The 23243-nt window shown below is 44.5% G+C and overlaps 1 protein-coding gene across 5 annotated transcripts; it reads right to left on the reverse strand.

Moving 5' to 3' along the window:
- Positions 1–484: 484 nt before the first annotated feature.
- Positions 485–20847, reverse strand: LOC132869198 (small integral membrane protein 10-like protein 2A). Of its 5 annotated transcripts, XR_009650915.1 has the most exons (4): positions 20311–20680; positions 2266–2608; positions 1107–1158; positions 485–793 (listed from the first exon to the last, which is right to left on the reverse strand). XR_009650915.1 is itself a non-coding variant. In XM_060902533.1 (2 exons), exons 1-2 carry the CDS (start codon positions 20488–20490, stop codon positions 2588–2590), a joined length of 201 nt encoding a protein of 66 aa, XP_060758516.1. In that variant the 5' UTR covers positions 20491–20680; the 3' UTR covers positions 1166–2587. The 5 variants fall into 5 exon arrangements, 2 of the variants coding, with proteins under 2 accessions (XP_060758516.1, XP_060758515.1); XR_009650916.1 differs by lacking the exon at positions 1107–1158 and having other exon boundaries at positions 2454–2608; XR_009650914.1 differs by lacking the exon at positions 1107–1158.
- Positions 20848–23243: the final 2396 nt, after the last annotated feature.

Below are 23243 nucleotides of genomic sequence, written 5' to 3' on the forward strand. Positions count from 1 at the left end.
AAGTGATTGTGATTGGCTTGTGGCACACCTAGCCAGCCAATGAGCTGCTTGTTTACAGATTCGCTCCCCGCGTCGCAACCAGAATGGCGACCGCTTAAAAGAAATGAATGCTCTGCCAGTGGCGAGTGTGGACGTTGCGTGACTCGCAGAAGATTGTCGCAGGTCGGCAAAAAAACGACTTACTAATAGACATAAAAAATAAAAGTAATTTAAGTAAGTTTAAAATGTAATTTAAATAAAAAGTAAAGTATTCATAAATTGAAGTTTGGAAGCGCCTCTGTTTTTGGGCTGAGGAGAAGTTTGAAAGGGTGTACCGCGATTCTGCCTTCTTGTATCGCGATACGGATCGTGGCTTTGTGTATCGCGATTTCGATTCGCATATCGTTACAGCCCTAAAAAAAAAAATATATATATATATATATATATATATATATATATATATATATATATATATATATATATATTTTTTTTTTTAAATGGGCAGCACGGTGGTGTAGTGGTTCGCACTGTCGCCTCACAGTAAGAAGGTTCTGGGTTCGAGCCCAGTGGTTGATGACAGCCTTTCTGTGTGGAGTTTGCATGTTCTCCTCATGCCTGCATGGGTTTCCTCCACTGTTCAAAATGCCCATAGGTGTGAATAGTTGAGAGGAGAAAACCTCTGTAATAATCCAGTAGAAGGCAACGGGAAACCAGTACTGTAATTCTCCCTTAGACTCTTTGATGGACCCGGCGTCAGGCAGAAAACAGAAGTCGTCGTTGAGGATCTGCCATACAACTTCCTGTGGAGGATTTACTACAAAAACAAGAACGTATTAGAGCAAAACACACACTAATACAACCTTGTGATTTAATTAAAACTGGCACTACTGTCAGAGCTGTCGTTATAGAAAACTGATCAAAACTTCTGTCTAATCAGAATTGAGCATTCAACAGTGCTGTGGTTTAATTAGTTTTTAAAAAAAGGCAAACAAAAAAGGCTTCTTGTTCATTCTTTTATTTATTTTCAAGGTTTTTTTTTTTTTTACATTGTTGTTCCAAGTAATTGCACATTTTAAACAATGCACTGACAAAAAAAAAAATTTAAGTTTCAAGACATTTTAAAGTACCATTTTCTGTTGTCTACAAACAGCTGAACTGACTTGCAGGCAGGAAGCAAGACTGCAATTTACAGAAAATAAAAACAGTCAATAATAATAAATTATTATTATTATGAGTCCATCAGACAAAATGATGGGATTATTTTTCTGTGGCATTCTTTAAAAACGTACATTTAAAAAAAAAAAAAAATTTAATAAAGTTTAGAGCACTACTTGTTGCAAACTATCATTTCATCAACACGAGGTAAAACTGGTTGAAGAGGGACCGTGAATGAAGTTTTTATACATGCCACCCTGTTGCCTGAATCATCATCTGCAACCGCAAATAAAAATCATCCTTTTGAAAATGTTTTTGTCCCAAAATCCCAACTTGACTCATTTTTCCTTTTTTTTTTTTTAAAAGATATTTTTTTGGGCTTTTTTCACCTTTATTATTGGATAGGACAGTGTAGAGACAGGAAATGAGTGGGAGACAGACAGAGAGAGACGGGGAGGGATCGGGAAATGACCTCGGGCCGGAATCGAACCCGGGTCCCCGGATTTATGGTATGGCGCCTTATCCACCTGAGCCACGACGCCCCTGACTCATTTTTCCAAAGTGTCCCGATATCCTTTGGTGATTATTGTAAGTAAATGTGTTTTTCAATGTAAATTCTAGGCTGCCGCAGGATATAAACCGGAACATTTTGTTTAACAAATTTAAAAATAAATAAATAAAAAATTTCCATGTGTGTTGTGGGGGGGAAGAAAAAAAAAAAAAAAAAAAACCCTAACAACAACCCAGAAATCTGATGTTACGTTTTATATATACACATTGAAAAACCATGTCCAGTAAGAGTCCCCTTATAAACTAAGTGGTGAACAAAACGTCATTACTGTGTTATCAGCATGTTAGGAGGCATGCAGCAAAAGTGCGAGATCGGTCAAGTGCTACATCACCAAATAAAACAAAAAACCTCCCCTGACCTTTTACAAACTAAGCATGAGAGATGTGTGCATCTTGTAACATCGATAAAACCTTTAGGATGAAGGTGAGCTCATCTCAGAGCTGTAGTGGACTTAAAAAAAAAAAAAAAAAAAACATTTCCCCAAACCAAAATTGGTCACTTTTGTGATAGTTACAAGTGAGCCATGGTTGTAACATCTCCCTGAAATTTTCAATATTCACCTTATCGCATGGAACACACCCCAAAGATTTCCAAAGCCATGGCAGTCAGGAGTGAGCCGCTGTGCGAGATGCTCAGCTGTAAAATCCCACACGGTTCCCAGTTTGTTTTTTTCCTGGAGTGACTACATCCGGTTCTGCACCCTCTCCTGCAGAGAAACAGCGTGGGTATGTTATGTGTTCAGTTTCACCTCTGTACGTGTGTCCATAGTTCTTCCAGTGCTGGGGTTCCTCTGGCCTCGGCTAACTTCCGAAGCAGCATCATCATCATCATCATCATAGGAGCCTTCTGGTCCAGAGATGTTAACATTTCAGTGAATGGAAATTAATGTATCTCAATGTGGACCTGCACAAAATAAAAAACGACAAGGCACTTGTGCGTTAACGTTATAGCACTTATGCATTCAAGTCAATTTTCATGTCCCCCTTAAAGGAACAGTCCACCGATACGGAGCGCAGATATCAACGCGCTGCCGAAGCACGCAGAAGGTGTTAGTACGCCTGTCATTATAGTGCGCACTTTCCATAGCATAGAAAATCGCTACGTTTCAATTTGTGTAACTGAACTTGTTTCATGTCACTGGTCATATAAACCTATGTAAACAGGAAAAACGCGGAAGAGTTTGGTCGCATCTAACTACAGCCCCAAAAAATACCATTGGCCATACTGAGCCTAGCTACATTGCTAACAGGAGTGACAGCGCGTCTGACTGCGTCTGACTGACTGGGAGGTCGTGCAAAGTTCGGAGAGGTACGGAGCAGCTCGTCTCAATTCAGATAAGAGCATATTTCATTATGGAAGTACGGTGGACTGTTCCTTTAAGAAGATACCCAAACAGCAAAGGTACCATTGCTGGGTTTCACATCACGTCACATCCGCCTTATTAGTCAGTCAGTGTTTTCCCCAGAAAAAAAAAAATTAAAGCCCTAAATTCTGGCATGATAATACACAGACAACTGAGCACCAACAGCGCTAAATGAAACTGGGGGGTTCGGGGGCATGCCCCCCGGAAATTATTATTATTTTTTTTAAATAGATGCTCTCAGGTGCATTTTCAGGGTCTCTGATGCCCCTTTTCCACCAAAGCAGTTCCAGGGCTGGTTCGGGGCCAGTGCTTAGTTTGGAACTGGGTTTTCTGTTTCCACTGACAAAGAACTGGCTCTGGGGCCAGAAAAACCGGTTCCAGGCTAGCACCAACTCTCTGCTGGGCCAGAGGAAAGAACCGCTTACGTCAGCGGAGGGGTGGAGTTGTTAAGACCAACAACAATAACAAGACCGTGAAAGATCGCCATTTTTAAGCGACAAGAAGCAGCAGCTGTACAAACGCGAAGTCATCCATTATTATTATTATTATTATTATTATTGCTGTTGTTGCTGCTGCTTCTTCCGTGTTGTTTTTGCTTCGATATTCGCGCCAAGGTTTATGCAAACGTAGCAACGTAACTGACGTATACAGCGACGTAACCGACATGGCTTCCCTTAGCACCGCGAGCTATGGAAAAGCAAACTGGTTCTCAGCTGGCTCGCAAATTGAACGTGTTGTGAACCAGCACCGGCCCCGAACCAGCCCTGGAACTGATTTGGTGGAAAAGGGGTACGAGAGGTTTTAGATACATGATTATAGGATCGATTTTACCAGTGTTTCAATGATTTCTGACCTAAATAGTATTAAATGTATACACATTTGAAATTTCACCTTAAAGTGCCATTCCACCATTGGATGTATTCTTTGGCATAAAATACAATATATTTTATGACAACATGACTAGACAGAGAAATCTTTTAGCTTCAAAATGATATATCAAACATAATTTTTTGACAACGACAAGTATATTAATTTTGCGACCAAAGTCACCTACCCTTTTAATTTCCGCGCGGTAGTGAAACGTGATGTCATCGGCAGGTTCCCCTTCTTGTGTACCACGTCACGTATGACGTGGCACAGATTATCAGCAATGGCGGATAGAACGCGATTTCCACTTGTCGATTGCTGTGCCGATATTCACCATCGACCGTCTCCTTTGGGCATCACTTGCTATTTTCCTTCGCTTCTTTTCCGAAGCTGACAATCGCGTTCTATCCGCCATTGCTGATAATCTGTGCCACGTGACGTGGTACACAAGAAGGGGAACCTGCCGATGACATCACGTTTCACTACCGCGCGGAAATTAAAAGGGTAGGTGACTTTGGTCGCAAAATTAATATACTTGTCGTCAAAAAATTATGTTTGATATATCATTTTGAAGCTAAAAGATTTCTTCGTCTAGTGTCATGTTGTCATAAAATATATTGTATTTTATGCCAAAAAAATACATCCAATGGTGGAATGGCACTTTAAAGTTCAACATGCAAGTTAAACTGTTTTGTTCTAGATTACTGAGGTATATGATGGATTGAAAACCTACAGGGATCCCTTAATTCTCTATGATTAAGTAGTGTTGTAATAAAAAATGTGCATGAACAGTGGTTTGCTCCATTTTATGCAATCCAATGAAGAGAATCGATCATCATGACCTCCTGTTGATCACAAAGGGATCTGAACCTAAGACCTGCCACCTTAAAATAAGTTGCTGTATTACTATAACTGTAATGGTTTAGAATGTTTCTGATGCAACTACCGTAATATATGTAGAACTAAGATGCACTGAAAAGAAAAGTAAGTAAGGCAACTGCATATTATAAAGTTTAAATTTTTGCACTTTATTAAATGGACTAGATTAAGATTAAAACATTTAAAGGAAAAGAAAACTTAATTCATACGTTTAAGTTTGCAGAAAGGGCGGCACGGTGGTGTAGTGGTTAGCGCTGTCGCCTCACAGCAAGAAGGTCCTGGGTTCGAGCCCCGGGGCCGGCGAGGGCCTTTCTGTGTGGAGTTTGCATGTTCTCCCCGTGTCCGCGTGGGTTTCCTCCGGGTGCTCCGGTTTCCCCCACAGTCCAAAGACATGCAGGTTAGGTTAACTGGTGACTCTAAATTGACCGTAGGTGTGAATGTGAGTGTGAATGGTTGTCTGTGTCTATGTGTCAGCCCTGTGATGACCTGGCGACTTGTCCAGGGTGTACCCCGCCTTTCACCCATAGTCAGCTGGGATAGGCTCCAGCTCGCCTGCGACCCTGTAGAAGGATAAAGCGGCTAGAGATAATGAGATGAGAAGTTGCAGAAAGATTATGTACTTAGAAACACGTTCATGAATGATAATAGACTCGGTCAAACTTTTGTGATTTAAAAATCAGTCGGCTTTGTCCGTCTGGTGGGGGACGACATCGGCAGCCAATGCGATCGCTTATAATGAATCAGAAACTTCCGGGATGTCTGATGTTTTCTTTCGATATTTTTCTTGGACGGTTTGAACACGTGATCTTGACACAGCCAACAGATTACAGTTTGTTTACATCGTACCACGCGGACATATTACTTTGACAGAATCAACAGAAACATTGGAAAAAAAGACCGCTTGTTTGACACAAATATCAATCAATATGTAAATGGATCTGTTATTTGGTCTCCTATGTATCTAGTTACTTGTGGGTAGGAAATTTAACGTATCAGTATAAATCTAATGCCGCTTTTCCACTACCAACACGGCTGAGTTGGGCTGAGCCGTGCCGTGCTGAGTCGAGCTGTTGGGGTTGCATTTCGACTACAACCGCGCTGAACCGTGCTGGCTGGAAGTGGGTGGACACATTGGGTGGAGTTAGCGAAAGTGGGTGGACGTCATGTGATGTCGTTAGGCGGCGCAAACAGTGACATCAGTGACCTTTTAAGCAGTAGTCTCACGACCCGGATAGTAAACAATAAACATGGAGTCGTTAGTGTTGCTGGTCTTGGTGCTGTGGCTTGTTGTCACCGACAACGCCAACAGATACTGGCAAGAGCGTATAGATGAGGCGAGGCGCATAAGGCTTCAGAAATTCTCGTAATTCGTAATTCTTCTTCTTCCGGGTTTACGGTGTTTACAGATCCCAGCATGCTCGCGGGGCGTGTGTGGGCATGTGAGGACACTCCTCCTCACCAATCAGTGCACAGGAGAGTGTCTGCTCACGCCCCTAGCCCCACTCGGCTCGGTTTGGCTCGCTTCAGCCCCACTCCAAAACCGTGCGAGTTTTGGGTGCTGAGTAGGGCTGAAGCGAGCCGAGTCGTGCTGCTCTGAGGTAGTCGAAACGCGAGCCGTGTCGGGCTGAAGTGAGCTGAAAAAGGGTAGTGGAAAAGGGCCATAAGCGTATCGGATTTTAGCTAAAGCGACTAAGCAGGCAGAGCAAGCGTATCAGGCCCGATACGCTAAAACGCTTTGGGGAAAACCATGTTAGTTATTCAAAACTTTAGCTGACAAAGCGTTTGTACGGAGAAGGTGCATCGCTCGCATGAAAAATGCCTTACGTTTGCGTTGTTTTAGGTTGTTGGAATCGATCAAAGCGTGAAACTGATAGTTTCTTCAGGGTTCCCTGTGAACTAATAAAAAAGGGTGAACGAACACAGGATTTCACAAAAAGACGTTGAGAAAGGTGGCTTTTGAACCTCTCGCTGAAATCGAAGGGAGCCGAGTCGAAGCACGCTCGAGTTTGCAGTGATCACTTGGTGAAAGGTTTGTATTTCCCGCTCAGCTATGGCCTTATGTGTTTTCCAAGTACTTTTCTTGCTGTGTGTCGTTATTTTACGGTTCTTTTTTTTTTTTAAAGTCACGAAGTGCTCAAGTCCCCAGCTGTTTCTTTGTTTACTCCTCAAAGTCCATATGCATGAAGGTTGCGACAAAATTCTTCCCCAGCCGTACAGTTACAGTGCGCCGTGATCACTTCTCCGTCTTGTTTAACAGATGCTGTGTTCACACTTATACCGGTACGAAAGTGGTATAACTGTATCGATACAAAGTATACCGGTACAGTTTAGTGCATCTGTCCACACTAGCGAGAAATGTTTGCGGTTTTCTTTCACAGAAGTTGAAATGCGCGTGCGCGAAACCACCCTTTCCGTGGTTACCGAGTAACTTCCTTCCGAGAGAATATGGCGGATGAAACAACGTGTGTGTGCTTTTTGTTGTAAATGTACAGTCTGTATTTCTGGTGGTCACTTATTCAGTCGAATCGTATAAAACGCGTGAGGCAGTTGAGAAAGAAACAAAGAAAACGAATCTCCCTTTCTCCCCCCTCCCTTCTCTTCCCCTCCCTTTTCCCCTCTTCCTCATTTCTTCCTCCCTCTTTCCCCCTCCCTCCCCCCTTTCTTTGCTCCATGTAGCTCGACGGTTGTTTTGAGCCATTTTGACGTTTTATTTACAGCTGGAAAGCACGTGCGTATTGTATTGTATGAATAACCCGGAAGACATAGGAATGGTTCATTGCGCTTGCGCATTATGTTTGTATCGATACAGAGCCGCTTCATCTGTCCACACTACGTGAAGCGCTACAGTATCGATACTGTACCGGTACGAAACCCATACATTTGTGGGTTTCGTACCGATACAGTTATACCGCTACAGTACCGGTATAGTTGCTAGTGTGGACAGGTGTTGCGGTACGAAAGTAGTTTCGTATCGGTACAAAATCCCGAGTGTGGACAGGGTATAAGATCCAGATCTTTAAAGGGGTTTCTGATGATCTTTGTGAATGATTTACCTGAGAGAGAAGAGCCGACACAAGTGAGAATCAAGCGAACTGTTGTTTGTTTACACTTCAATTTGCAGCGCTTCGTTGTAAAGACGCAAACGAAAAGCTTAAAAAAAAATAAATAATAATAATAATAATAATACAGGATTCATTCGGCAGAGACTTGATACCGAGGTCCTTTACCCAGCCACAAAAAAGTTATAAGCCTCCATACTCTTCCACGCTTTCATCTGTTTTGCGGTGTAGAAGGACGTCTGCAACACCAGATAATTCGAGATGTCGGGGAACTCGACTGAAGGATAGTTTTTGAGATCGTATGACAAATCCTTCTTTCCCAGACTGTAGGGGTCGATTCCATTGCACATAGCAATCTTCTGAATATATCTAAAGCGAGCAGTGGCTTCTAGATTACGAGCGTACTCTGATAAGTTATCGCTAGTTGTTTGCACTACGGCAGCCATTTAAACCACCAGCTATTTCACTTCCGGTAAAACCGCTAAAGCTAGCCGCACACTACGCCGATCCACGCGGTACCGAACCGACCCATTTCAGAGCCGACTCCCGACAGGGCACACACACATCCCCGACTAACTCACGACTGTTGACGAGTGCAGTCGCGATTGAAGTGACACCAAACGAGATTATACGAACTAAGCATCATAAACATTCCACTAAATATCACATGACAACTTAATAGCTTTGTGATTGGCTATTGGATATAGTTACTGTTAAATCCAACACTTGAAGATGCTACAGGCTGAATTACAAATGACACAACATGGAATATGTAGCGCACTATCTAGGCTGCATGAGCTATTATTTCCAACCTTAAATAGTGCACTTATATAGGGGAGTTAAAGCGATTTGGAATTCAGCCACACAACTTGAGCAGAGTGGCTTTCCAGCCCACTGTGTCTATGGATAAAGCTTCAGTCTATGGAATTACAGTATATACCTGCATTAGGTGCTACCAACACGTATTTCTCGCGCTAGAAATTGTGTTTAATGATGTCGCGTGTTACATGCGAAAGATATGATTGGCTATTGCTAGCGACTCTCGCCGATCAGTCTGGCTCCCGATTAGTTTTTCGAATCGGCTGTGAGATGAGTCGGTACCATCGAAAACTAGTCTTTACGCCTGACTCGCGACTTCAGTTGGCTCGGTACGCTGAAAATCGGCGTAGTGTGCGGCTAGCTTAAGAAAAGTCACGTGACTGAAACCCAGCAATGTGTTGCAAGTTAATTCAGTGATCCCAATCATATCCATAAATACAGTCAGGCACGCCTTCAAGCATGTGCCGCAGCATCGGGTTGTGATGCGTCAGTGTTAATGTGCATTGCGAGAGAATATCCTCATTTACAATATCAAACTGCAGGGCTGCCATGAACATTTACCTTCTAGTCAAAAGAGCTTTACAGGTAAAGTACAGCTCACCAATTCTTCGTTCACATCTGACATCATAGCTAATTATGCATGAGGCTTTGAACAGGAAGTGGGCCATGTTGGAGGATACACACAAACTCACACAGCGCACATGCACTATAGAAGATATGCTCGAGAGGTTGTTACGCTCCTTTATGCTGGGCATACACTGTGCGATTTTTGCCCTGATTTTGACATGATTTTCACTCGTGTGACTATTTTGGAGATCGGGCCGAGTTTTGGCTCAATCGTGCGTCTCGGATCGTGTAGTATACATGGGGTAACGACAAGCGATTAACACCTCACGACCTCCTCCCGATCGATCGGATGAAAATCGAACCTGTTTGAAATCCTGAGTATCGGATCCGAGCATCGCTTCGTATAGTGTGAGAACAGGAATCGTAAGCTGCGTGCTGTTTACCCCTGCGATTCACTCGTACAGTGTGAGCAGCAGCTCAATACCACGATTGGGGTAAAAAAATTAAAAAAAAAAAAAAAAAAAAAAAAAATCGCACAGTGTATGCCCAGCTTTAGTTTCTTCGCTATGCCGACTCTTTGTGCTGTAACTGGATGCAGGAACAACTCTATTCGAGACAAGAGGACTTAAGTTCTTTCAAAATCCAGCAATTATAAATAATCAAGGAGGAAAAAAACAAAAAACAGGAGTTGTTGTCCACGGAGCAGAGACGTCACTGGCTGTCCAACATAAACCGGGCTGATCTAAGCGATGAGAAAGCAAAAACCACACGAGTCCGTAGTGAACATTTTATCAATGGTAAGTGCTATGAACTAGTTATTAATGAAAGATTGAGATATATAAGAAATACTGGACGACTGCCTTAAAAAGGCTCCTAAATTTCAATTCTTCGTTTGCGACCGCATGACCAAAACTGCTTGGGTCATTGACCGCCACCATGTTGGAGGATACGAGTCCGTCTCAGAAACTGGTCTCTCATTTGGGACATTATGGTCAAAAAATTAATCTTCTAATTTTACTTTGGTTTTTTTTTTGTATTTACCCAACAATGTTTCTTTTGTCATGTTTAATAAGAATAAAGATAGTATCTGGCCTCCGCTGTGGAAAAAGTTTTTGATTACAATTCAAATGCTTTTGCAAAATTGATTACTACATCATGAAGAATTAAAGCCCCTCCTTCACAGAGGAGTGAAAATATTGAATAAATTTCCTCTTTTTGATTGCTTGGGTTAAAAACGCCAAGTTATGATGTTTGATTATTCACTTAAATATGAATATGACGACACCCGAAATGTATTTGATACGGCAAAATAGGACACAATGGAAAAATCAAGAACACACCAGAAAGATGAGAATAACGGCGCTGGTAAAAGAACAGCGACTGTACCGGCTGAAGGTCGCGCGGGTCTCTACTGCGGCGCACGAGCGACGGGACATCACTACCGCACCGGACAGAGCGCGAGCGGGGCAAAATGACTGGCTGGAGATTCTATCAAAAGTTCGATCTAAATTGACCATGGTTGCAAAATATTGGCCAAAAATACGCAAACACTACGAAATATGAAAGTAAGATGAAAAAGAAACATTCTATTGCCTTATACTGCAAGACTAAAACAAAATAAAACTGTCAAAACTCACCTTTTCAGCGATAACGTCCGAACAGATCACTCGCGTAACAGAAAGACCGCAAATGGAAGCACGATCGACTTCTAAAGGCCTCTGCATGCTCTTGCGACAAGGCTTTCGCAGATAGCTTTTCGCAGACAGTTGTAATTTATCGTTGAGCGGGGAGTAATAGGCGTGCGCGATGTTATTCACCGGCACAACGCAAGGGGGCGCGAAGTCGCGAAATCGCTAGGAGTAGTTGGTGGGTGTGGTTAGTGGAGTATTTATCCTCCCGTTACTTATAATGACTAGAACTGGAGTCGTATAGATGCACGTACTTCCTCACTTCCTCGATCAACCGCTCTTCGTGCTGCTCCATCTTCGCTCGTGTTTTTAAAAATGGCGGTCGTGAAAACAAAACAAACCGGGAAAGTAGGGAAGCGGAAGTGCGTGTACAGCGGATGTAGAGTGGACCAATCAGAGCCCTCTTGTCTGCGACGCTGTCTGCGAGGCTTCTGCGGTGGTCACAATTTTTGGGAGGTGCGCGCAGAGCGTCTGCGAAGGTGGGGGGGCTACACAGACGCTGTCTGCGACGCTATCTGCGAGGACTGGGTTGTCAGTATAAATTGGCCCTAACTGTTGGAGTGGAAAATTCCATTCTACACATGCAGATTGTTAATGTGTGTCCTTCCTCGCACACAAAACACGCTACGGTAAAAAATAGACCACAACTCATTTTATAGCTCAGAAATTCATACAAGACCAGCTACCATCGTAACATATTCCATAAGAAACATATTCTATACCTAACTTTCAGCTTTCGTTTTAAAAAACAAAATCGCAGATTTATAACTAAATTTTTATATGGCGTAGTGATTTTAAGTTGCTACTTTTGGTGAGGTCGTGACCTTGACCCTGAGGTTTTCCGTTTAGATCAAAACACACGATCGTATTGGTTTTGGGTTTGCGGAAAATGGAGTTACGACGGTGATCAAATATTTTGCATGATGTTTTATTACGGTTATGATTATTCTGTGAGCGCACCAATCCTTAGGTGTATAAAGGTGTATAAGGTGTTACGACTTAAAATACAATTAGTGATAAGTGTAGACGTTTCAGTGGACTACAACCTTTTTAAGGGAATGCGATGTAGTCGACCATTTATCATGTCCCAGATCAAGCCGCCATTTTTCCACAAATTTGCAGAATTTTTGCCAAATTCTGAATATTCACATCAAAGATTTAGATTTATCTGTATTATTTCTTTCATCATTTTATTTCAAATTAAAACCAACATCACCATTCAAAACCGTATAGTTTATTCATCTCATTATCTCTAGCCGCTTTATCCTGTTCTACAGGGTCGCAGGCAAGCTGGAGCCTATCCCAGCTGACTACGGGCGAAAGGCGGGGTACACCCTGGACAAGTCGCCAGGTCATCACAGGGCTGACACACAGACACAGACAACCATTCACACTCACATTCACACCTACGGTCAATTTAGAGTCACCAGTTAACCTAACCTGCATGTCTTTGGACTGTGGGGGAAACCGGAGCACCCGGAGGAAACCCACACGGACGCGGAGAGAACATGCAAACTCCGTACAGAAAGGCCCTCGCTGGCCACGGGGCTCGAACCCGGACCTTCTTGCTGTGAGGCGACAGCGCTAACCACTACACCACCGTGCCACCCCGTATAGTTTATTGACTGAGTATATTCAGTGGGGTACCCCCACAGTACCCAGTTTCTGAGACAGACCCATATACAAAATACATCAGAGGGGAACCGTCAGGGCCTTCTAGGCCTTTAGAGAAGGCTCAAACATATCAGTATTTCAAATGTTGTATTTCATTTCTTTCATAATTTCATTCTGATTATTCTCTTCTGATCTGGCCTTATTTTCTATCAAATTTGTTTCAGAAATGAAAGGGTTACTGTCCTGAAAACATTAAAATCGAGTTATCCAATGAGATTTTTCTGTTCGTCGTCTCAAGGCTGAGAAGAGTTTAGAGCCGGCTCACTCATTGGTTAGGACTTCATTGCCGGGACAGAAGGCCATGGCGGTGTATGTTTACGTCGGAAGCGACAGATGAATTAACCAATCAGATTTTGATTTATAGTGGGAGGGACAAAAAAAAAAAAAAAAAAAATCATCCTAGGACTTCTGGAAGGCCAACGCAAGCTTAACCACAAGTCAGAGAGCAAGTAGCACAGGTTAACGACCGAGAAACTAATGCTGTGTTCACACTTATACCGGTACGAAAGTGGTATAACTGTATCGATACAAAGTATACCGGTACAGTTTAGTGCATCTGTCCACACTAGCGAGAAATGTTTGCGGTTTTCTTTCACGGTAGTTGAAATGCGCGTGCGCGAAATGTTTCCGTGGTTACCGAGTAACTTCCTTCCGAGAATATGGCGGATGAAACAACGTGTGTGTGCTTTTTGTTGTCAATGTACAGTCTGTATTTCTGGTGGTCATTTATTCAGTCGAATCGTATAGAACGCGCGAGGCAGTTGAGAAAGAAACAAAGAAAATGAATCTCCCTTTCTCCCCCCTCCCTTTCTCCCTCTTTCCTTCCCCTCCCTTTCTCCCTCTTTCCTTCCCCTCTTTCCTTCCCCTCCCTTTCTCCCTCTTTCCTTCCCCTCCCTTTCTCCCCCCTCCCTTTCTCCCTCTTTCCTTCCCCTCCCTTTCTCCCCCCTCCCTTTCTCCCCCCTCCCTTTCTCCCCCCTCCCTTTCTCCCTCTTTCCTTCCCCTCCCTTTCTCCCCCCTCCCTTTCTCCCTCTTTCCTTCCCCTCCCTTTCTCCCTCTTTCCTTCCCCTCCCTTTCTCCCTCTTTCCTTCCCCTCCCTTTCTCCCTCTTTCCTTCCCCTCCCTTTCTCCCTCTTTCCTTCCCCTCCCTTTCTCCCTCTTTCCTTCCCTTCCCCTCCCTTTCTCCCTCTTTCCTTCCCTTCCCCTCCCTTTCTCCCTCTTTCCTTCCCTTCCCCTCCCTTTCTCCCTCTTTCCTTCCCTTCCCCTCCCTTTCTCCCTCTTTCCTTCCCTTCCCCTCCCTTTCTCCCTCTTTCCTTCCCTTCCCCTCCCTTTCTCCCTCTTTCCTTCTCTTCCCCTCCCTTTCTCCCTCTTTCCTTCACTTCCCCTCCCTTTCTCCCTCTTTCCTTCACTTCCCCTCCCTTTCTCCCTCTTCCTCATTTCTTCTCCCCCCCCCTTCTTTGCTCCATGTAGCTCCATGGTCATTTCGTTTGTGCATCATATTTGTATCGATACAGAGCCGCTTCATCTGTCCACACTACGTGAAGCGCTACAGTATCGATACTGTACCGGTACGAAACCCGTACATTTGTGGGTTTCGTACCGATACAGTTATACCGCTACAGTACCGGTATAGTTGCTAGTGTGGACAGGTGTTGCGGTACGAAAGTAGTTTCGTATCGGTACAAAATCCCTAGTGTGGACAGGGTATAAGATTTCTGTCTCCAGACTCTCCTTCCACGCACATGCAGCAACGTCATAATTTCATATGAATAAAGTTTGGGGTTTTTTTTTTTTATGAACTTCCCCCAAATCCCTGTATTGTAAAATACGTTAATTTGTCGGGTTCCACTATAGTTTCTCATGGGACGTTAATTAGCGTAACACACCTGTAGACATTATCGTGCCTGGGATGTCTGGAAAGGGGGAAGCTGGCTTCATGAATCCTGCACGGACAATATTCATTAATACAGTATTCCTCCCTCCCAAGATATGATGCTTATTTTTTGATGCAAGAACGTTTTGACACACATCCGCCGTTTGTATCGGATCGAATATGTAAATTAACATTGCAGAATTAAGTATGAAAAGTCGAGTGTTTATCCGAGTAGCCATTTGGCTGTGGTGTATTATGTTGTCGGGATGCCCGAATTTTTTCCCCGTCTCCGTGTGTTGATCGCCCTGTCATTCATTGTTTTCCCAGAATAAATGCTGACGGATCAACTCTTCATCATCTATTAGCCACACAGAGCCTTTTAGTTATTATTCGAGTAACTGACTGGTTATAGTCGGTTACACACTCACCCCAGTATTTTTACTCAGACTTATGTATTCATTTCCCTGTGTAATTTACTTAGTTACTTAGCCTGGCAAGCCAGACTAAATGTGAATATTTAGTCTGGCCTCGAGCCGTAGACATTTCTGAAGCGGGTAGGAGGAACAAACCGCTGTCTTTCAAACTGTCTCTGTGCGTATAGGCCAACGCTCTGACCAATCAGCGCAACAGTGACTGTGACGTAGTCAGAGCGACAGAAAGCAGTGGGGGAGGCCTTGAAATTAAATAATTTTTCAAAATGCGTATTAATTAATAAACAGGTTCTAGATATTAAGAAGTTTGGAGATAATGACCACAAGTTTGGAGTCTGTACCACATACACATTTTTTTCCAAGTGTTTTTCAAGGGTTTGCTTAAACTGTTTTTGAGTTTTTATTTAGTGGTGTTTGGTGAAATAATTTCCCTTAAATTTAAAATAACGGGAAAATAAGAAACAATCAAAAAGTAATGTTTCAAAGCTGTTTATTAATTCTTCGTACTGCACAAACTAGCCCCATCCTTTTGGCTACGAGCGGAGCCAGCTGGTAGATCAGACTTTTGCCATAGCCGGTCGGCAAAACAGCGAAAACGTCCTTCTTGAAAAGGAATGAGCGGAGAGCCTCTTCCTGCTCATGTTTCAACGAAAACTCCAAGTCTAATTCTTCTAAAACTGATTCCAAAGCGGAGTCAAACGCGCGCTGTTCACTAGCCGTAGCCATCTTTCCTGTTGTGCTTTCTCCAGCGTCGCGCAGCTTTGTCGTCACTCCTGCAAAAGCCCGCCCAAAGAATCCAAACAAAAACCTTGCATTGTGATTGGCGGGCACGATTTGATGCCCGGGGTGTTTTTGTTTATATAGTGCGAGGCTAGACCCACTCGCTAGGCAAAAATATTTTTGGCCGCTAGGCAGGTGGGTCTAGTTTACTAGGCTATTAGTTACTTTTAAAATCAACATCGACAGCTGCACGCAACAAAGCGACCTGGCAGCCTGCCGCTAATCCCTGTTGCTTTTTTGCTGCGTCTGGCTAAGTTTTGGCTGAGCTGAAGTCCCAGCTCTGTTGGCCCTTTTCCACTACCCTTTTTCAGCTCACTTCAGCTCGCTTCAGCTCACTTCAGCCCGACACGGCTCGCGTTTCGACTACCAAAAACCAGCACGACTCAGCTCGCTTCAGCCCTGCTTAGCCCCTAAAACTCGCACCGTTTTGGAGTGGGGCTGAAGCGAGCCGAAGCGAGCCAAAGCGTGCCGAGTGAGGCTGGGGGTGTGAGCAGACACTCCCCTGTGCACTGATTGGTGAGGAGGAGTGTCCTCACATGCCCACACACGCCCCCGCGAGCGCGCTGGGATCTGTAAACACCGTAAACCCGGAAGAAGAATTACGAGAATTTCTGAAGCCTTATGCGCCTCGCCTCATCTATACGCTCTTGCCAGTATCTGTCCGCGTTGTCGGTGACAACAAGCCACAGCACCAAGACCAGCAACACTAACGACTCCATGTCCTCCATGTTTATTGTTTACTATCCGGGTCGTGAGACTACCGCTTAAAAGATCACTGATGTCACTGTTTGCGCTGCTTAACGACATCACCTGACGTCCACCCACTTTCGCTAACTCCACCCAATGTGTCCACCCACGTCCAGCCAGCACGGTTCAGCGCGGTTGTAGTCGAAATGCAACTCCAACAGCCCCGCTCAGCTCGACTCAGCACGGCACGGCTCAGCCCGACTCAGCCGCGTTTGTAGTGGAAAAGCGGCATAATAGTCTCCTGGAGCAGACAGACAGGGTTAAGGGCCTTGCTCAAGGGCCCAGCAGCAGCTTGATCCATAATCCAGAGCCTTAAAGTGCATCTCATCTCATTATCTCTAGCCGCTTTATCCTGTTCTACAGGGTCGCAGGCAAGCTGGAGCCTATCCCAGCTGACTACGGGCGAAAGGCGGGGTACACCCTGGACAAGTCGCCAGGTCATCACAGGGCCGACACATAGACACAGACAACCATTCACACTCACATTCACACCTACGGTCAATTTAGAGCCACCAGTTAACCTAACCTGCATGTCTTTGGACTGTGGGGGAAACCGGAGCACCCGGAGGAAACCCACGCGGACACGGGGAGAACATGCAAACTCCACACAGAAAGGCCCTCGCCGGCCACGGGGCTCGAACCCAGGACCTTCTTGCTGTGAGGCGACAGCGCTAACCACTACGCCACCGTGGCGCCCCAAGATCAATGTAATTCTCCTGTTTTATATTAAACTTGCCACTAGTTGTGAATAAACTGTGTGCGCGTGATAGGCTCCAGATCTGCTGTGACCCTGACCAGTACAAAACAGCTAATGAAGATGAATAAAAATAAAAGTAAGTAAGTATGCTGAGGGGCCTGTGGAATTGATTTTACAGTTAAGGGACTTCTTGGTTCTCTGGAAATCTGGGATTTGAACCTGTAACCTTCTGATCATGAGGACAGATTTGTACATTAGGCTGAAAATGGATCTGTCCCATACACACGTGTGCCTTGGGGATATTATATTCAACATATAACTGAAATTAATCAATAAAAGAGACTATTATCATAAAGCAAGATCTGTGATGTGTTCTCAAACTACAGGGCATTTCAGAAAATTTGATTTCACAATTTGCCAATTCTTGTTCAATTGACTTAAATTTTAACAGCATGTGTGGGAATGTCAAAATTTTGTGTCTAATGTTTTTAGGTATAGAAATGCCATTCACTGGAAAAGAAAAGCAGCGGCACGGTGGTGTAGTGGTTAGCACCGTCGCCTCACAGCAAGAGGGTCCTGGGTTCGAGCCCAGTGGCCAACGAGGGGCTTTCTGTGTGGAGTTTGCATGTTCTCCCCATGTCTGGGTGGGTTTCTTCCGGGTGCTCCGGTTTCCCCCCACAGTCCAAAGACATGCAGGTTAGGATAATTGGTGGCTCTAAATTGACCGTAGGTGCAAATGTGAATGGTTGTTTGCCTCTATAGGTAGTATCTCACTGGGCTGCGACAGCCTGCAACTAGTTGGAGACACAACAATTGCGATAAAATACGCGAATTAGTGACAATTTTCACTTGGAATCACACCGAATTGATATTCGCATATTTTACTGCAATTGTTGCGTCTCCAACTAGTCGCAGGCTGTCGCAGCCCGGGTTCCCCTCGGCAGGCAGGGAAGTAGAGGAAGCCTCACGGAAACTGACTTGAGAAGGGTTCGTGACGGCTTTGCAACACCAGCGACACATTTGCGGCTATTTCGAGATAAATTTTGTCGCGCAAATTTTTTTGAACATGTTCAAAATTTCAGCGACGAAGGAGCAACGCTTTGCGACTTGTGCGAGGAAATTGAGGAGCCCCGCGAATGTTTCAAGACACTTTTGAAACTCTCTCGCGAATGATGTTCACAATTTGTCGCAAGCCATTAAAGGGCACATCTTGGGTAAATTTAGGAGCAAGATCAAGGGAATTCTATTTTATATTAAACTTTGGTCAAATATCTGTCACATTTTGCGCAATTTTTTTTACCTTGCGCAATGCCAGAAATATTCAGTTGAAATCAAGCCATTTGAGGTGAATTGGTCCGCCTCTGAAAAAACTTGGCATTTGGATTTACCGGCAAACAATGATTTTCATGACATCGCGTGCGGGACACCTCCCTCTGAATCCTACGTCAGCGCTGGTTTGTTTATGAGAAAACGACCTGGTGGTTTTCTGCAAATTTCTTCAACGTTATCACGTAAAGCTAGCCGCACACTATGCCGATTTTCAGCGTACCGAGCCAACTGAAGTCGCGAGTCAGGCGTAAAGACTAGTTTTCGATGGTACCGACTCATCTCACAGCCGATTCGAAAAACTAATCGGGAGCCAGACTGATCGGCGAGAGTCGCTAGCAATAGCCAATCATATCTTTCGCATATAACACGTGATATTTCGTGATCATGTGACTTCTATCTTTTCGAAAAATGAACGGACTGACAATAATGTCAAACTGAACCGTTGATCAAGGGAGATTCGCGCCCCGACATGCGGTGTGCACGCGCACTCGGCGCATGCTCAGCTGCGTGAATGTGTCATGCACCGAAAATAAGAGATTTACTAGCCAGGAACGCCTCATGATGCAATACGCAAGAAAAGAAAGAAGATTTACTTCCATTTTACTTTGTATTTGAGTAAAGTGAATAAATAAATGGTCTGTGGAAAATACACTTAATCCTGGGAACTGCGTGCACAGGAGTTTATTTTGTGTTTACTCCCCCCGGCTGGCTACTTATTTGTCATGGCTGGCTAGTATGAGCCTTAGTGGAAAGCCCTGGGAATGCGGAAATGTCAAGTTCGATTTTAGATTTACGAACCCGAAAAAAATGTTGAAAAACCGGCATTAGAAAAATTTCACCCGCACAAACGGCACTCACCCGGCCGGTGGACCGGAAACAGAACATTTTTTAATAATGGCCCAAGATATTAACCTCTGCTTTCTTTCAGTCGTGAGTTACTCGGGGATATGTGCGTGCCCTGTCGGGAGTCGGCTCTGAAATGGGTCGGTTCGGTACCGCGTGGATCGGCGTAGTGTGCGGCTAGCTTAATTATTAAAATGGTTAACAGATGTATCGTAGGAGGGTGTAGCAACACCAATCTTGACGGGATTAGTACTCATCGTTTTCCAAAAGACCGGACAATGAGAGAGAAATGGGAGCGCTTGGTCTACACAGGCTGTGCACTGAAACCGTGCAAAGCTCGCGCAGCCTGCTGGTGCTTCCGCAGGTAACGTCACAAATCTGGCTCCAGACTCCCTTGGGATTTTTCCAGACGCGTTTTATTTTTATGGCCTTGTGCAAAATTACCCTTCTGGATGAGTGTGTAAAGGGACATACTTTCATATTAAAAAAAAATTGGTCCAGAATATGCTCTTTAAGGGTCAGCCCTGCGATGACCTGGCGACTTGTCCATACCCGCCTCTCGCCCGTAGTCACCTGGGATGGGCTCCAGCTTGCCTGCGACCCTGTAGGACAGGATAAAGCGGCTACAGATGATGGATAGAAAAAGAAACGGCGTTGTGCATATTGTGAAATAGTTCATAGAATCCAGATACCTTTGAATTTGTCAGTCAAATTTTGAGGAATTAATCTCTTATACCACTCAACATTAAGCCTGCTCAGTTTCATTTACCCACAGTATGTACTGTAGTTTCTGGGATATTTACATGTCAAATAATATCAATTTTTTGAACACTCTGTACATTAATAATAAAAAAAAACACACATGTGGTTTAAAAATAAAAGCAAGTGGCTATTTAAATGAATTCGCACCCAGGCTCGGTGTGAAACCTTACATGGAGTCGAAAATCAGTCAGAGAAAAGGAAGAGGAGGAAGAAGAAGAGCTTCTCCTTTACCTGTAAACGCACGTTAAACATCATAGAGGCGATGAGGTAAAGATAAGGGAACCGGATGCGGAGACGCCACGCCAAATCAAAAAAGATCAACAGCGTCCTCGTTAGTCCTTTGGAAAACACGCCGTAGGTCCGACCAGCGGATCCCGAAAAGCGGAGCACCAGGTACGACAGTCCCGCCATAAGCCGCTGTTTACTGTCTCTTCCACCTCCTGCTCAGGCTCCTCAACTTAGCTGAGCATGTTTTCACACTCGTTTTAATCTCAAACCACTCTCGGTAGCTTAGTAAACCATACTGAACCCACACCCCACCCTCTCTGCTGCTCTAACCTGATCTATTCGACCCGGAGCAAATATTGTGAGACGCACTTCCGGTTACCGTAAAGCCGTGTAATTGAGCGACACTTCGTCTTTACCTCACCTTGCTTTACGATAATAGTCGGTCACTGAGCTCTATGTGAAATCTGGAGAGGGTTTATTAGGGCCCGAGCCCGAATGGGCGAAGGCCCTATTGTTCTTGTAAGAGTTCACTATTCTTCTTCTTCTTCTTTATTTTTCTCCGCTGTTGGGCCATTTTCGGGGCGCTTGCCATGGGCGAAAACGCGCGAAATTTGGCACCAGTTCCGAGAATTGCCACCGCTACTCAGAACCGGAAGCCCAAACTTGGCCGGGGCTCAGGGCCTCTATAGCGCCCCCTAAGTCGTTGTGATTTTGGCCTCCCACATTAAGGTGCCTGGTTGCCATGTAGTTAGTAGTAGTGGCATGCCATTTGGTATGCATATGTATCTCACTAAGCCGGACAAAAATGTAATGCCAATGCATTAGCCACGCCCAACAGGAAGTGAGGTAATTTCACTTTTGTGCGAAATGCATGGCCACGAAGACGGCGCAACTCCTCCTAGACCGTTCATAGGAATGTCACCAAAATTGATACACATCATCTACAGACATGGCTGACAAAAGTTACTAAATACGTTTCACGTAGGATAAACCGTTCAGAAGTTATACGTCAATCAATTTTCGATGCAAAATTTTACATGCTTAAAAATTCATAACAAATCTTCTGATTGCTCAACACTGCTCATACTTCACACGCAAATCACTCATTGGGCTTCTGACATGTTACCCAATTTCTGTGATATTTCGCCACTGGGGGCGCTATTTTTGGGCAAAAATTCCAATCTTTCCTCAACTTTGGTCAAACTTCACGGCCTCCCTCTTACTACCTCCCATGTCATGTATACCACATTTTGGAAATTTTCGTCCATGGGGGGCGCTGTTTTTGGCCGACGCAATTGCTCCAAAATGGGTTTTTGGTAAATAATTCCATAATTCTTTTCCTTCACACCACTACCTTGTGATAGTACGTTGCTGTAGTAGACACTTATTTTTCCAACTCTTAATCGCTCATGTACAGCATAGCGCCACCTACTGACATGGGAAAAACCAAAAAATTTATTCTTCAAAAATCTATATCTCATCTTCTACTTACTCAATTGTCATCAAACTTCATACGCATACTCTTCATAGCTCACCGGTCATGTACGCCAAATTTTGTGCACTCTCGCCCCTGGGGGTGCTTGTTATGGCTCAAATGATATTGCAGCTTCTGATTTGTCAAACTTGGCAAGCAAACTCTTTACAAGACCCTTATTGGGGCGCTTGCCATTGTCGACAACGCACGAAATTTGGCTCCTTTTTCTTAGACTGCCACCGCTACTGAGAACCAGAAGCCCAGATCCAGGCGGGCCTCAGGGCCTCTATAGCGCCCCCTAACGTGTTGTGATTTTTGCCTCTCGCATTAAGGTGCCTGCTTGGCATATAGTTTCTAGTTATTATTACTATTATTAGGGCCTGAGCGCCGTACAGTGCGAGACCCTATTGTTTTTGAAGGATTATTATTATTATTATTATTATTAGGCCCAGAGCACCGTACAGTGCGAGACCCTATTGTTGCCTTGTGTCCAATTCTGTGCTTTGTCGCCATTGTGGGAGTCATGTCTCTTGCCGAAGAAGCTGTGGAAGGTCTTTCGCGGGGACGCATGCCCCGGCCCCCCTTGGCCGCTGGCGCGAGGGCCCGTCGAGGCCGCTTACGGCTTTAATTATTATTATTCCCCCCCCCAGAAAAAAACTTTATTTCGAACGTATAGTAAAACAAACAAGGCACTTCAAAGTCACACACAATTCCTTCTTTTGGTAGAGCAAAATTAAGTCAAGTTTATTTATATAGCGCTTTTAACAATAAACATTGTCGCAAAGCAGCTTTTCAGAATTAAAACATGAGTTAATTTTATCCCTAATCTACCCCACTGTCGCCTGACAGCAAGAAGGTCCGGGTTCGAGCCCCGTGGCCGGCGAGGGCCTTTCTGTGTTTCTCCCCGTGTCCACGTGGGTTTCCTCCGGGTGCTCCGGTTTCCCCCACAGTCCAAAGACATGCAGGTTAGGTTAACTGGTGACTCTAAATTGACCGTAGGTGTGAATGTGAGTGTGAATGGTTGTCTGTGTCTATGTGTCAGCCCTGTGATGACCTGGCGACTTGTCCAGGGTGTACCCTGCCTTTTGCCCGTAGTCAACTGGGATAGGCTCCAGCTTGCCTGCGACCCTGTAGAACAGGATAAAGCGGCTAGAGATAACGAGATGAGATGAGATCTACCCCCAATGAGCAAGCCTGTGGCGACGGTGGCAAGGAAAAACTCCCTCAGAGGAAGAAACATGAGGAAGAAACCTCGAGAGGAGCCAGACTCAAAAGGGAACCCATCCTCATTTGGGCAACAACAGACAACATGGCTATAACATCTCATCTCATCTCGTTATCTCTGGCCACTTTATCCTGTTCTACAGGGTCGCAGGCAAGCTGGAGCCTATCCCAGTTGATTACGGGCGAAAGGCGGGGTACACCCTGGACAAGTCGCCAGGTCATCACAGGGCTGACACAT

Source organism: Neoarius graeffei, chromosome 20 (assembly GCF_027579695.1).
Source record: "Neoarius graeffei isolate fNeoGra1 chromosome 20, fNeoGra1.pri, whole genome shotgun sequence".
NCBI classification, from domain to species: Eukaryota; Metazoa; Chordata; class Actinopteri; order Siluriformes; family Ariidae; genus Neoarius; species Neoarius graeffei.

Excerpts from the sequence above, each read along its gene's own strand:
- LOC132869198 (XM_060902532.1), bottom strand. The coding sequence starts at position 20,490 with ATGGCGGGACTGTCGTACCTGGTGCTCCGCTTTTCGGGATCCGCTGGT. Across the intron at positions 19,920-20,310 it reads TGTTTAACGTGCGTTTACAG|GGTCGCAGGCAAGCTGGAGC; the intron begins GTAAAGGAGAAG and ends CCTGTCCTACAG.